The sequence below is a fragment of the Esox lucius genome, chromosome 15 (genome assembly GCF_011004845.1).
Source record: "Esox lucius isolate fEsoLuc1 chromosome 15, fEsoLuc1.pri, whole genome shotgun sequence".
NCBI lineage: Eukaryota > Metazoa > Chordata > Actinopteri > Esociformes > Esocidae > Esox > Esox lucius.
The window spans coordinates 34,619,671-34,635,065 of record NC_047583.1 but is presented as its reverse complement, the minus strand read 5'-3'; the positions used below and the strand labels follow the sequence as shown (position 1 = coordinate 34,635,065).

The 15,395-nt window shown below is 42.0% G+C and overlaps 1 protein-coding gene across 6 annotated transcripts in view; it reads right to left on the bottom strand.

The window, feature by feature from the left end:
• Positions 1–15,395, bottom strand: part of mocs1 (molybdenum cofactor synthesis 1) — a 47,658-nt gene that overhangs the window by 19,105 nt on the left and 13,158 nt on the right. For 3 of the 6 annotated variants that reach the window (XM_010866326.3, XM_010866329.4, XM_029125478.2), the window contains exons 4-7: positions 13,050–13,237; positions 12,092–12,190; positions 11,681–11,792; positions 4,843–4,955 (exon numbers count right to left, since the gene is read on the bottom strand). In XM_010866326.3, coding sequence (XP_010864628.1) covers positions 4,843–4,955; positions 11,681–11,792; positions 12,092–12,190; positions 13,050–13,237 — 512 coding nt within the window. The remainder of the gene's footprint in view (positions 1–4,842; positions 4,956–11,680; positions 11,793–12,091; positions 12,191–13,049; positions 13,238–15,395) is intronic. The other 3 variants (XM_010866327.3, XM_010866331.4, XM_010866328.3) reach the window with 2 other exon arrangements.

The following is a 15,395-nucleotide window of genomic DNA, read 5'->3' as shown; positions in this document are numbered from 1 at the left end:
AGTCACTTTGTGTTGTCACACTGTTATTTACCTGGCACAAGCCTCAAAAAGCAACTTGGGTACTGGTACTGTAACACTCTACAGAATCACCCTGTGGCGGGTATTATTGTTCTATATACAGTGGGGAGAACAAGCATTTGATACACTGCCGATTTTGCAGGTTTTCCCCACTTACAAAGCATGTAGAGGTCTGTAATTCTTATCATAGGTACACTTAAACTGTGAGAGATGGAATCTAAAACAAAAATCCAGAAATTCACATTGTATGATTTTTAAATAATTAATTAGCATTTTATTGCATGACGTAAGTATTTGATCACCTACCAACCAGTAAGAAATCCAGCTCTCACAGACCTGTTAGTTTTTCTTTAAGAAGCCCTCCTGTTCTCCACTCATTACCTGTATTAACTGCACCTGTTTAAACTAATTACTTGTATAAAAGACCTGTCCACACACTCAATCAAACAGACTCCAACCTCTCCACAATGGCCAAGACCAGAAAGCTGTGTAAGGACATCAGGGATAAAATTGTAGACCTGCACAAGGCTGGGATGGGCTACAGGACACTAGGCAAGCAGCTTGCTGAGAAGGCAACAACTGTTGGCGCAATTATTAGAAAATGGAAGAAGTTCAAGATGACGGTCAATCTCCCTTGGTCTGAGGCTCCATGCAAGATCTCACCTCGTGGGGCATCAATGATCATGAGGAATTTGAGGGACCAGCCCAGAACTACACGGCAGGACCTGGTCAATGACCTGAAGAGAGCTAGGACCACAGTCTCAAAGAAAACTATTAGTAACACACTACGCCGTCATGGATTAAAATGACGGCGAAAGATGAGTACAACCCTAAGAACACCATGCCAACTGTGAAGCATGGAGGTGGAAACATTCTTTGGGGATGCTTTTCTGCAAAGGGGACAGGACGAGTGCACCGTACTGAGGGGAGAATGGATGGGGCCATGTATCGCGAGATCTTGGCCAACAACCTCCTTCCCTCAGTAAGAGCAATGAAGATGGGTCGTGGCTGGGTCAGCATGGCAACGACCCAAAACACACAGGTCCTGGAGTTGCCTAGTCAGTCTCCAGACCTGAACCCAAAAGAAAATCTATACAGGGAGCTGAAAGTCCGTATTGCCCAACGACAGTTCTGCTTTTCTGATGTATCAAATACTTATGTCATGCAATAAAACGCAAATGAATTACTTCAAAATCATACAACGTGATTTTCTGGATTTTTGTTTTAGATTCCGTCACAGTTGAAGAGTACCTATGATAAAAATTACAGACTTCTACATGCTATGTAAATGGGAAAACCTGCAAAATCGGCAGTGTATCAAATACTTGTTCTCCCCACTGTAGATTTCTTGTGTCTCATTTTTTGAAAACCCCAGCACCAATTCCTCCCAAATCCCTACCAAGAGTTTGCCCAAGGTAACGCTGCCTCCCCTAAAAGGGAATTTGATTATACCATGAAACAAATGTATTTTTTGTTCCTGTGTAGTAAATGTTATTTCCAAATTGCTTGTGCCTCAGAAGTATCAAAAATGGCTATTACTCCCCACAAACGTTGCTTTTGTGACCAGGACAGTGATATTATTTTATTTACCTATTTCCAGTGAGAAAATTGGCAAATGTGTAGTTTTTTTCTGACTTTATGTGAATGAAAAAACACATGAATCCAAATTAACATGTATTTATACGAAAGTAATACAAAAACTACTACAACATTGACATTTTCTAGTACTTCAAGGTTTACAATTATACTTTAAAATCACTCGCTAACCCACCCCAAATCCTACGGATGGGAGTTCATAGGAGACTTCAAAATGGTGGCAGTCCTGATGGGTCTCTAAGGTGGTTTTACCAAGGTTTCCTGCTATCTTTGCCTATGGGACAGGAGGAACACCAAGGTGCACTACCACAAGTGGGACTGGACACAGCGGACCAAGTTCTCTGTGGGGAGGAACAACATCAAGTGGGAGCCACTGGTTGACCCCCGGAAGGTGCTGATGCCACAACTGCACATCAAATTGGGCCTTATGAAACAATATGTCAGATCTCTAGATAAGGAGTCTGCAGCCTTCAAGTACCTTCAAGACATCTTCCCTAAGCTGTCTGAGACAAAGGTCAAAGCTGGTGTCTTTGTCGGACCACAGATAAAGATGATCCTGGAGTGCAATGAATTCCCAAACAAGCTCACTAGTAAGGAGAAACAGGCTTGGAACAGCTTTGTCGCAGTGGTTCCAGGCTTCCTGGGCAAACACAAGGCTGAAGCTGGTTGACACTCCGGTAGAACTACAGCACAATGGGATGTAGGATGTCCCTCGAAGTCCATATGAATGATCTTGATAAATTCAAGAAGAACATGGGAGCTTACTCAGAGGAGCAAGGCAAGTGTTTCCACCAGGATATACTAGACTTTGAACGCTGGAGTGATTCGTAAATGTTATTTTTCAGTATAATCATAAACTTCAAAAATAAAAGATTTAGACATTTTTGTATTACTTTAGTATAAATACATGTGAATTTGGATTCATATGTTGTTTTCTTCTGACTAAATGTGAATTAAGACAAAATTGTCCGTTTTCAAATTGGAAATAGGTACATTTCAAAATATCACTGTCCTGGTCACAAAAACAAAGTGTGTAGGGGAATAAGAACATTTTCTATACATTTGAGGCATAAGCAATTAGGAACTAAAACTTAGAACAAAAATTGTGTTACAGTGTTATTGGTTTGGATTTCTCCCTCACCTTTGCCACAGCTCCATTCACCATTCTAGTTTTGTTAATAAAATGCCAACCACTAAGCACACTGTGTCCATTCTCCCGTTACTCTGGGGGAGGATGCGGGAATAGCCCTGGGCTAGACAAAGGTAACAACGGTCACTCATGGAGTCTACCATCTCCCGCAGACAGGGCATGAGGACCATTTACGGGGCCTGTGGGAGGACAAACCCCGGCTGGCAGATCTCCACGCCCAGCTACAGCATAACAGCAAGGACTGGGCATTTTCTGTGGAGAAGCTGCCATCAGAGCCCCAGCAGTGCCCGACGAGTCCTGGCATTGCGCGCTTGCTCTGCGAATATTTTGTTCCTTGAGTTTAAATTATGTTGGAATTAAGATAATTCCTTGGGAAAAGGGAAATTTGAATTAATATTTCCTATTGTCTGCTTTGACTGATTTGAAAGAGTTTTTGATGAAAAGGCAGGCCGGAGAGGAGCCCATGCTTTAGGTCATAGTGTTAGCAACCACCTAATGGTGGACCACCCATGGCCAAATCTAGGCCTACCCTAGGCCACAGGTATGAAACAATTGAAAAAAGTACATTTATAATAATAATAATAAATAATATCTATACCGCACATACACTCACCTAAAGGATTATTAGGAACACCATACTAATACTGTGTTTGACCCCCTTTCGCCTTCAGAACTGCTCCCGTTCCACCACATCCCAAAGATGCTCTATTGGGTTGAGATCTGGCGCCTGTGGGGGCCATTTCAGTACAGTAAACTCATTGTCATGTTCAAGAAACCAATTTGAAATGATTCGAGCTTTGTGACATGGTGCATTATCCTGCTGGAAGTAGCCATCAGAGGATGGGTACATGGTGGTCATAAAGGGATGGACATGGTCAGAAACAATGCTCAGGTAGGCCGTGGCATTTAAACAATGCCCAATTGGCACTAAGGGGCCTAAAGTGTGCCAAGAAAACATCCCCCAAACCATTACACCACCACCACCAGCCTGCACAGTGGTAACAAGGCATGATGGACCCATGTTCTCATTCTGTTTAAGCCAAATTCTGACTCTACCATCTGAATGTCTCAACAGATATCGAGACTCATCAGACCAGGCAACATTCTTCCAGTCTTCAACTGTCCAATTTTGGTGAGCTCATGCCAATTGTAGCCTCTTTTTCCTATTTGTAGTGGAGATGAGTGGTACCCGGTGGGGTCTTCTGCTGTTGTAGCCCATCCGCCTCAAGATTGTGCGTGTTGTGGCTTCACAAATGCTTTGCTGCATACCTTGGTTGTAACGAGTGGTTATTTCAGTCAAAGTTGCTCTTCTATCAGCTTGAATCAGTCAGCCCATTCTCCTCTGACCTCTAGCATCAACAAGGCATTTTCGCCCACAGGACTGCCGCATACTGGATGTTTTTTCCTTTTCACACCATTCTTTGTAAACCCTAGATGGTTGTGCGTGAAAATCCCAGTAACTGAGCAGATTGTGAAATACTCAGATCGGCCCGTCTGGCACCAACAACCATGCCATGGTCAAAATTGCTTAAGTCACCTTTTTTTCCCATTCTGACATTCAGTTTGGAGTTCAGGAGATTGACCTGGACCACAACCCTAAATGCATTGAAGCAACTGCCATGTGATTGGTTGATTAGATAATTGCATTAATGAGAAATTGAACAGGTGTTCCTAATAATCCTTTAGGTGAGTGTATGTTCAATGTGATCATAATTACTGATGGCATTTGGAAAAGCCAGAGAGAAAAGTTCAGTCAGTTGTCAGTTTGTGAAACTAAGGCTACGCTGACATAAAAAAAGAGACAAACTCTGTTTTCAGGCATCACTGGATCATGACCATTTAATTTAGGTTGCAAAACTGCTTGTGTACTATCAAATAAGCAATCAATTAATTAATTAATTCATGCCAATAGCACACAGTGTGAAGAAGTACCTCTCAGATGTGGCACATTGATAACATTGTAATTTGTTCCTTGATGGACCAAGCACACTCCATATTTAATTTAGCAACTGTTATAGGCAAAATAGGTTAATAATCCAAAGATTATTTGAATGAGCTGGGGGAAGAAAGGAACCAACCTTGGCTGTGTCTGTCTTTGCATTGGGAAGCTGTTCCAATCTGGGCCACTGCTGTCTGATATAGTCCAGCATCTCTTGGTAGCTGACCATCTTCTTAAAGTTCCACTTGTTTCCTGCAGGAAGAAAAAGAGGTCAACAGAATGGAGTGAAGGTTTTATGGCAGTGGTTTGCGACTTCCAGCCAGGGAAATTCAGGTTTTTATTTCATTTTCACCCACTAAACCAGTGAGTGATTTAGATAAATGAAAGCAATAAATTACCAGATAGAATAGAAAATCAGCGGTACTTAACCAAATCTCAGAGTTGAGAGACACAGGCTAGGATCAAAAACGTTTTACCTCCCTCAAATACAACACCATTTCTAAAAAAAGTTGGGATGTTGCATAAAATGTTAATAAAAACAGATTTCAAAGATGTGCAAATCATTTAAACCCTATTTTCAATAGAAAATAGTACAAATACAACATATCAAATGTTGAAACAGAGACAATTAATTGTTTCTTGAATAATATATGGCCACCTAGAATTTGATGCCAGCTGCACGTTTCAAAAACATTGGGACAGAGGCACCAAAAGACTGGAAAAGTTGTGTAATGCTAAAAATCTAAACCCGGTGGAGTATTGCTTAACTAATTAGGTCAATTGGCAATCGGTCAGTAGCAGGGGCATCACCAGACCGGGGGTTTCGGGGCTCGAGCCCCAGATGTTATTTGGTCAGCCCAGAGTGTTCTGTGAGCTGACATTAACACAGCGATGGAATCAACATTTGCAAGGCGAGCCGACAAGTGCTTTCACGAATCGTGACTTGTGCATGCGCTGTGTATCAGGTCAGGGCTGTTTTGGCGGCAAAAGTGGGACCTACACAATATTAGGTAGATGCTCAAAATGTTATGGCTGATCGGTGTATTTCCATAATGTTTGTGAACACATTGATGGCCAATACAAAGCTAACGGAAATGTTGTTTGCAAGCAAAAGTGAACTGATTGAACGCAGCTCTAGCCAATGAACTAATTTGGGGAAGGGGAACAATCAGAGCTAGTAGCAACCAGAAGTAGCCCAGTTTTACAGTAGGCAGCAGAGCTAGACAATAGATGGGGACGTTATAGCTATTAAAAACTCTTAGTTCTTAGTTTTAGTGTGCCTCATGCACAAAAGAATACACAAGCCCAAATAAGAATGTGCATTTTGGAAAGCCCAAAAAACCACAACCCTCGACAGACGATATTTCCAAGGGACTTTCTGAAAAAATCCCAAAGTCGCTTATAATAAGTGGACATGGCAATCCTGGTTGAAACTAGTAGGCAAAGTCAAATTTTATTTCTAAAAATAATTTTTGATTTATCCCAAAAAATAACAGCACACGCGGGAGCTCTATTTCACCACATAATGCAATACAATCCTATAGTAAAATGACATTAAATGATATGTTTCCTTCTTTTGGATTATTTTTAAACCTTTTCTCTGATTAGCTAGAATGAGTTCTAGACGATGTCAGCACTAATCGCGATCGAGAAATTCCATAATCTGCCAGTTGCTGAAGTGTCCCTGACTAGTTGCTTTATTTTACAAGTGGAGCGCACATCTCATCTCACATCGTACTACGCATTAAACATCCTCTGCAATGTATTGTCAATGAAGCTGAATGGATCTGTTTGAAGGGCAACCATAAAAATTTAGAGATTTACGCTCTTGTACTAATGGTAGAAAACACTCCTTTGTAATTGCTTTTTAAATGCACAAGAACAAAATGAATGTAATGGAATAATATCAGCAGAGATGAAAATAAGCTGGGTAAGAGAATAGAAGAAAATTGTCAGTTACAATAAAAATCTAAATTAAATTCTTAATAGTCATTATGAGTTGGGTTTGTACTGTATACATTTTAAATATATATATATATATATATATAATCCCCAAACTCTCCACTGCAAGAATGCAATGTTAAATTATGAAAAGGCCCATTATTTTTAGCCTATTATTGGAAGTGAGAGAATGAATGACTTAGAACAACTCGAATGTGCTTCACTGCCAGCCAAGAAAGTCTCCTCATGGTGGAGGTCTTCATCGGATTATGAAATGTATAAGCCAGCCGAACTGTGTCCGTAATATTTTCATCCAAAATAACTGTCCGATTTGTTGTAATCAATACCCAATCTGTCTGGGATACGAAGTCGGCCGTATCCAATACGAAATAAGCCAGAGATGAGGGATAATCAGATCTTAATTTTGTTAGATAATTAGGCTAGAAATGTGTCAAAAAAAAAGAAAAAGGGTTGCATTACATCCACTATTTTAGTCCATTGTTTTAACGTCTGACACATGCACATTCATTTTATATTATAGCTTGCCCAGTCTCAGATGTCTTATCACCCACATTTTAGTATTTTCATAACAACAGCCCTATTTTAAAATGTGGAGTGGAGAGAGTCTTGCACACACTCTCACTTCCCGCTTGCAAATACCTGTCCATTCCATTACCATGGAAAATATCCAGTTGAAACTGCAAATTGTAGAACATTTGAATAATAGGATATAAATTACTGTACATACAGTGGGGAGAACAAGTATTTGATACAATGCTGATTTTGCAGGTTTTCCCACTTACAAAGCATGTAGAAGTCTGTCATTTTTATCAACTGTGAGTGACGGAATCTAAAAAAGAAATTCCAGAAAATCACATCAACTCATCTCATCTTCATCCGCTTATCCGGTATCGGGTCGCGGGGGCAGCACACATTTGCCAGCTCCCATTGTATGATTTTTAAGTAATTAATTTGCATTTTATTGCATGACATGAGTATTTGATACATCTGAAAAGGAGAATCTAATATTTGGTACAGAAACCTTTGTTTGCAATTACAGAGATCATACGTTTCCTGTAGTTCTTGACCAGGTTTGCACACACTGCAGCAGGGATTTTGGCCCACTCCTCCATCTTCAATGCTCTTACTGAGGGAAGGAGGTTGTTGGCCAAGATCCCGCAATACATGGTCCCACCCATCCTCCCCTCAATACGGTGCAGTCGTCCTGTCCCCTTTGCAGAAAAGCATCCCCAAAGAATGATGTTTCCACTTCCATGCTTCACGGTTGGGATGTTGTTCTTGGGGTTGTACTAATCTTTCTTCTTCCTCCAAACACGGCGAGTAGAGTTTAGATAAAAATGCTCTATTTTTGTCTCATCAGACCACATGACCTTCTCCCATTCCTCCTCTGGATCATCCAGATGGTCAATGGCAAACTTCAGACGGGCCTGGACATGCACTGGCTTGAGCAAGCATTGCGTGCGCTGCAGGATTTTAATCCATGATAGCGTAGTGTTACTAATGGTTTTCTTAGAGACTGTGGTCCCAGCCCTCTTCAGGTCATTGACCAGGGCCTTTGCAGTGTAGTTCTGGGCTGACCGCTCAACTTCCTCATGATCATTGATGCCCCACGAGGTGAGATCTTGCATAGAGCCAGTGCATGTCCAGGCCCATCTGAAGTTTGCCATTGACCATCTGGATGATCCAGAGGAGGAATGGGAGAAGGTCATGTGGTCTGACCGAGGGAGATTGACTGTCATCTTGAACTTCTTCCATTTTCTAATAATTGCACCAACAGTTGTTGCCTTCTCACCAAGCTGCTTGCCTATTGTCCTTGTGCAGATCTACAATTGTATTCCTGATGTCCTTACACAGCTCTCTGGCCTTGGCCATTGTGGAGAGGTTGGAGTCTGTTTGATTGAGGTGTCTTTTATACAGGTAATGAGTTCAAACAGGTGCAGTTTATACAGGTAATGAGCGGAGAACAGGAGGGCTTCTTAAAGAAAAACTAACAGGTCTGTGAAAGCCGGAATTCTTACTGGTTTGTAGGTGATCAAATACGTATGTCATGCAATAAAATGCAGATTAATTATTTCAAAATCATACAATGTGATTTTCTGGATTTCTGTTTTAGATTCCATCTCTCACAGTTGAAGAGTACATATGACAAGAATTACAGATGGCTACATGCTTTGTAAGTAGGTAAACCTGCAAAATCGGCAGTGTATCAAATACTTGTTCTCCCCACTGTAGATTTACATTTTGGCCAGGATGATGAATTCTCATATCAATCAAATGTATTTATAATCAAATTTATTTATAAAGCCCCAGCAGTTGTCACAAAGTGCTTTACAGAGACACCCGGCCTAAAACCCCAAGGAGCAAACAACAGTAGTGTTGAATTTCAGTGGCTAGGAAAAACTCCCTAGGAAGGTCGAATTTTAGGAAGAAACCTAGAGAGGACCCAGGCTCAGAGGGGTGACCAGTCCTTTTCTGGCTGTGCCGGGTGAGATATTAAGAGTCCAATTGGAATAATAAATACATTTCTCTGGGCTAAATCCCTATTTGAATGTAGACAAGGTCAGAAGTATGACCAGGTGGACAAGGACAGGGACAGCAACGGGCCCCCCAAACCAGGTAATCCGCAGGTGTGGACCAGGACCTCATCTCCTTCTAAAATGTAAAACTGGAGGAAACTGAGAAAAGTTAGTAGTACATCCCTCATATCCCCCAGCACAATAATATAGCAGCGTAACACCTTGTGTTATCACCCAACACCTACAAAGTATGCAGTTTAATATTTGTATTGCTACAGATACAAACCGGTTGTTCATTTAACACATTCTATATTAAAATATAACTATATATCAAATAGACAAAGACGGAGTTCCACCTGAAACAACATAACAATGAAAGGCCTAAATGAATTAATAAAGCATGTGAATATAAGAGCAAACATTAGCTTCTACTAGTAAATATTTTCTTATGTTGCTGTATGCATTTACTGTGGTATAAGCGGGACAGACACCTTTGTTCTGTACATTACCTTGGAAAAATGTACTTGTCCCGTCGCGTCGTCCATTATTCCAAGGTTATGTCCAGAACGTCAGTGTTTATCCCTAACTTATTGTTCACCTGACACTGCTATCGTGCATTTTCAAAGTGCGGGCTTCATTTCATTATTTTATTTTTATATTGCACTGTTAAAACAAATAACTTCATAGCCAAAAGAGTTTTAGCCAATGTATTTACACACATGCAATGCCACCATTTGTCTGAGCCCAGAGTGTATTGAAAGTCTGGTAACACACCTGGTCAGTAACAAGATAGGGTATTAAAAGATCATTCCAGAGGATGGGTCTGTCAGAAGTGAGGATGTGGAGAGGTTCACCACTCTGTGAAAGACTGCACAGGTAAATGGTGCAACAATTTAAAATGAACGTTTCTCAACGTAAAATTGCAAAGAGTTTGAGGATCTCATAATCTACAGTACATGATATTGTTAAACCATTCAGAGAATCCGGAGAAATCTCTGTATTCAAGGAACAAGGCCGAAAACCAATATTGGATGGCATCGATAGTGTCTGTGAAGACACTATTAATGGCGAACAATATATATAGGTTTTGGAGCAACATATGCTGCCATCCAGACAACGTCTTTTTCAGGGAAGTCCTTGCTTATTTTAACATATTACAACAGCATGGCTCCGTAGTAAAAGTCTGTGTGCTAAACTGGCCTCCCTGCAGTCCAGACCTGTCACCCATTGAAAACATTTGGTGCATCATGAAATGAAAAATATGGAGACCCCGAACTGTTGAGCAGCTGGAATCCTATATCAAGCAAGAATGGGGATTCACTACAGCAATTGGTCTCCTCATTTCCCAAATATTTACAGAGTAGTGTTAAATTAAGAGGTGATGCAGCACAGTGGTAAAAATGGCACTGTCCCAACTTTTCTGAAATGTGTTGAAGGCATAAAATACAAAATGGCCATTTATTTTTCCAAAAACAAGAACATTTCTCAGTTTCAACATTTGATATGTTGTCTTTGTACCATTTTCAATTAAATATAGGAATAAATGATTTGCACAACATTGCATTCTGCTTTTATTTCCATTTTATGCAGCATTCCAACTTTTTTGGAAACAGGGCTGTACCTCCAAATCCGAGGCCATGGTCCTCAGTCGGAAAAGGGTGGCTTGCCCACTTCAGGTTGGTGGAGAGTGCCTGCCTCAAGTGGAGGAGTTTAAATATCTAGGGGTCTTGTTCACGAGTGAGGGAAGGATGGAACGGGAGATTGACAGAAGGATATGTGCAGCTTCTGCAATAATGCGGTTGATGTATCGGTCTGTTGTGGTGAAGAAAGAGCTGAGCCGCAAGGCAAAGCTCTCGATTTACCGGTCAATCTACGTTCCTACTCTCACCTATGGTCATGAGTTTGGGTCATGACCGAAAGGACAAGACCCCGGATACAGGCGGCCGAAATGAGCGTTCTCCGCAGGGTGGCTGGGCGATCCCTTAGAGATAGGGTGAGAAGCTCGGTCACCCGGGAGGAGCTCAGAGTAGAGCCGCTGCTCCTCCACATCGAGAGGGGTCAGCTGAGGTGGCTTGGGCATCTGTTTCGGATGACGCCGGAACGCCTTCCTGGGAAGGTGTTCCGGTCCCGTCCCACCGGGGGGAGACCCTGGGGAAGACCTAGGACACGCTGGAGGGACTATGTCTCCCGGCTGGCCTGGGAACGCCTCGGTGTCCCCCCGGAAGAGCTGGAGGATGTGTCTAGGTAGAGGGAAGTTTGGGCATCCCTGCTTAGACTGCTGCCCCTGCGGCCCGGCCCCGGATAAGCGGAAGATGATGATGATGACGGCTGTACATTCATTTGGATTTTCTTGTAGTAGCTGATTGGCTACTCACTAATCTGGAGTGTAATTGAGCAATCCAATTGTGTTACATATAATGACATGCCAGGGAAAGTTAACACTGAACCATGCTTTGGTACTGGTAGAAATAATTGGATTATAAAGAACTATCCACTCACCATCGAATGGCATGTACTCAATGAAGCGTACTTCCAGAGGCCTATTCTCTGTCAGGGTCACAAAGTCCAAAATCTCTTCTTCATTGAAGCCCCGCATAATCACACAGTTGACCTGCAGTGGGCAGTGTGGAGCAGTAAGTTACTGGCATTTGACCACAGACCAGCCTGAAATGCGCTTGCGTTATGACTACATGTGGTACTAACATGAGCCATGCATAAAGGCAATGTTGAAGGACAATTTTCAACCAGGACTGAGGAACAAATCCACACAAACTCAAACTAACTGACCAACATATACACACATATACACAGTTGAATCCAAAATCATATTAACATGACTCTCTTACGGCATTCAACCTGCAGCTCCTTTGGAGGAAACAGCTGATTAACAAAGGTACTTGGATATTTTACCTTGACAGGATTGAAGCCCATCTCGATGGCTTTGTCAATACCTTCCATGACTTTGTGGAACCCTAGGGGGGGGAAAAGGAGCCTTTCACACTGCAGGATCTTAGGTGAGATCAGAAGAATAAATGTAGTCATGTTTTGTTTCAATTTGTAAATCCTCCATGTTACACCAATTACGCTACAAATACATATGTATTGTCGCTGTTGTCCATGATTGATAGAGCGGTCTGATGTCTTTCAGCAACGTCCCTGTCAGCAAATATTTTGACAAATATACAAGGAGTCACATTCTTTCAATAAGACTTATAATAACACTTTGTCCTTCTCTGCCATAGCCACCCAACACTGAAGGTTTTTTATACATCATCCCAGTAGACTGGATAGTCCTAGCTAGCTTACTTTGCTGCGTATATATTGGGATTTTCCTGCCTCGTGACATGCGTTCAAAAATGGATTGAACAATGTATATAATAATCTAATTTGGACCACAATGGTTTAGTAAGTAGCTTATTATTGGCAAATAATTAAGTTAATTCTATTGATTTCTGCCATGTTTCTTGCTAAACTAAAAGAGGCTGTTGGAACATACAACTACTTTTGCCTCGTTAAATAAGCTATGTAGAACTGTGGCAGGCATTGTAATATAAATAATGAAGCCTTATCCTTTGAAATATGGATAACTAGCTGCTATTAAAGTGGCAATTGACTTGAGCTTTACTTATTGAAAACTTTCAGTCCTGCGGCCTAACTGAGTGTAATCCCTCTTTTAATCCCCGAATATTGAAGCTGAAATTATTGCTGAGCATTGGCATATCCTGTTTGAATTTCAGCAAATATTGGCTGCCATGTGGCACTGTTGGTCTGGGATAGAGAACATTTATAGACATGTTACATTTCCTCAAGTTTTTTAATCGTATTTTTCAATCTTGATTGATACCATTCCTAAACGGCATGGACAAACCTTTCCGAACCCACAGCTACTACCTTTCCGACGGACGATGAACTCAAACTTGGCTGGCACCAGGGAGTCCAGGCTAATGTTGAGCAGGTCAAGACCAGCCTCCTTCAGTTTAGGCAGCATTCTTTCCAGGTTCATACCGTTGGTGGTTACAGCAATGGTTTTCAGGCCCTTTAACTTCCTCAGCTCAGCTGAATGGATGGAAAACACAGTTGTTGGCATAGCAGTTAATCTTGAACCATACACTGTGTGCCATAGCCAATCAGAGCTACAGTAGGGCTATATGCATATACGCCATTGGCCAAAAAGACCACCTCAGTCACTGCTAAATGGATGACATTAAATAAGTTCAGTATAAAGGTGATAGATAATGAAATAAATAAACTTTTTAGATAGCTAGTTAACCAATTTAAAAATAAAAAGTAGAATCCCTAATAGCTGAAGACAAACTATGTATTATGTCAAAAATGAATAGCTATTTATTTAACTATCAAGGAAATCATGTTAATAATTTCTTGAACTGCATCAATCTATCCTGACAAGAATGCCCTACTCTCAGTTATGGAATGTATAGTCAAATAGTGCCTATTCTTCAAACTTAATATAAACTTGCTATATAAAATATTTAGGGGGCCAAGCAATGAAGTTGTTGCAACCCTATTGTGATTGTTAGTTTTATTATTATTAGTTGTAATTTTGTTATTAAATGAACTGTATAAGGAGTATTTCCTTTTTATTATCAATATCTCAAGTAGACAAGATATAGCAATAAAGACTATTTTCTCTATTGCTATATCTTGTACTCCATACTCAGTGTCAAAGTGTCTGCTTTGCAGTTGTTCATTTTGTGATTGTTTATGTTTGTTGTAATTGATAAGGTGTTTTTTGTGCCAGCTTGTAAATTTTGTAGTGTTACACTTTCAAATGTTTTTGAGGGATTATGGTCCTGTTTTCGGGCCAACAATAGACATGAAGACCATTCTGTTCGGTGTACTTCACTGCAACATGTCATCCCTGACAAAGCAGAGCTCGGACTCTTGCATTTTTCTGCTAACCTTGTGCATCGTAGATATTAGTATGGCGTGAGTTGTCAAAATACAAATAATTTATGTGGAAGTATAGACCCTGACCCAGTGAGCAATCGATGGACCGTCTGCGTTTTGCTGCTGGTGTGCCGCAGGAGGCTATAATGTCCTACAACCAGCGGGCCACCAGCTTTTCCATTTTTCTCCTGATCTCAATTTGCATAAGCTAATTGGCACCTCAGGCATATTGTGGGAGGTGCTGCGGGAGTATGGGGTGAGGAGGTCCCTTCTGAGGGCTATCCAATCCCTGTACGTCCTAAGTGAGAGCTGTGTTCGGGTTCTTGGTAGTAAGTCGGACTCGTTCCAGGTGGGGGTTGGCCTCCGCCAGGGCTGCGCTTTGTCACCAATCCTGTTTGTAACTTTTATGGACAGGATATCGAGGCATAGTTGGGGTGGGGAGGGGTTGCAGTTCGGTGGGCTGGGGATCTCATCGCTGCTTTTTGCGGATGATGTGGTCCTGATGCCATCATCGGTCTGTGACCTTCAGCACTCGCAGCCGAGTGTGAAGCGGTTGGTATGAGGATAAGCACCTCTAAATCTGAGGCTATGGTTCTCAGTAGGAAACCGATGGAGTGCCTCCTCCGGGTAGGGAATGAGGCGTTACCCCAAGTAAAGGAGTTCAAGTATCTCGGGGTCTTGTTCGCGAGTGAGGGGACAATGGAGCGGGAGATTGGCCGGAGAATCGGAGCAGCGGGGGCAGTATTGCATTCGTTATTGCATTTTGTTGTGACGATAAGAGAGCTGAGCCGGAAGGCAAAGCTCTCGATATACCGGTCAATTTTCCTTCCAACCCTCACCTATGGTCATGAAGGCTGGGTCATGACCAAAAGAACAAGATCGCGAGTACAAGTGGCTGAAATGGGTTCTCTCAGAAGTGTGGCTAACTTCTCCCTTAGGGATAGGGTGAGAAGCTCAGCCATCCGTGAGGAACTCAGAGGAGAACCGCAGCTCCTTTGCATCGAAAGGAGCCAGTTGATGTGGTTCCGGCATCTGGTAAGGATGCCCCCAGGACGTCTCCCTAGGGAGGTGTTCCAGGCACGTCCAGCTGGGAGGAGACCTCGGGGTAGGCCCAGAACTAGGTGGAGAAATTATATTTCGATACTGGCCTGGGAACGCTTCGGGATCCCCCAGTCAGAGCTGGCAAATGTGGCTCGGGAAAGGGAAGTTTGGGGTCCCCTGCTGGAGCTGCTGTCCCCGGGACCCAATACCGGATAAGCGGATGAAGATGAGATAAGACAATTTTTTGGTTCTTCGTTTATCCTCA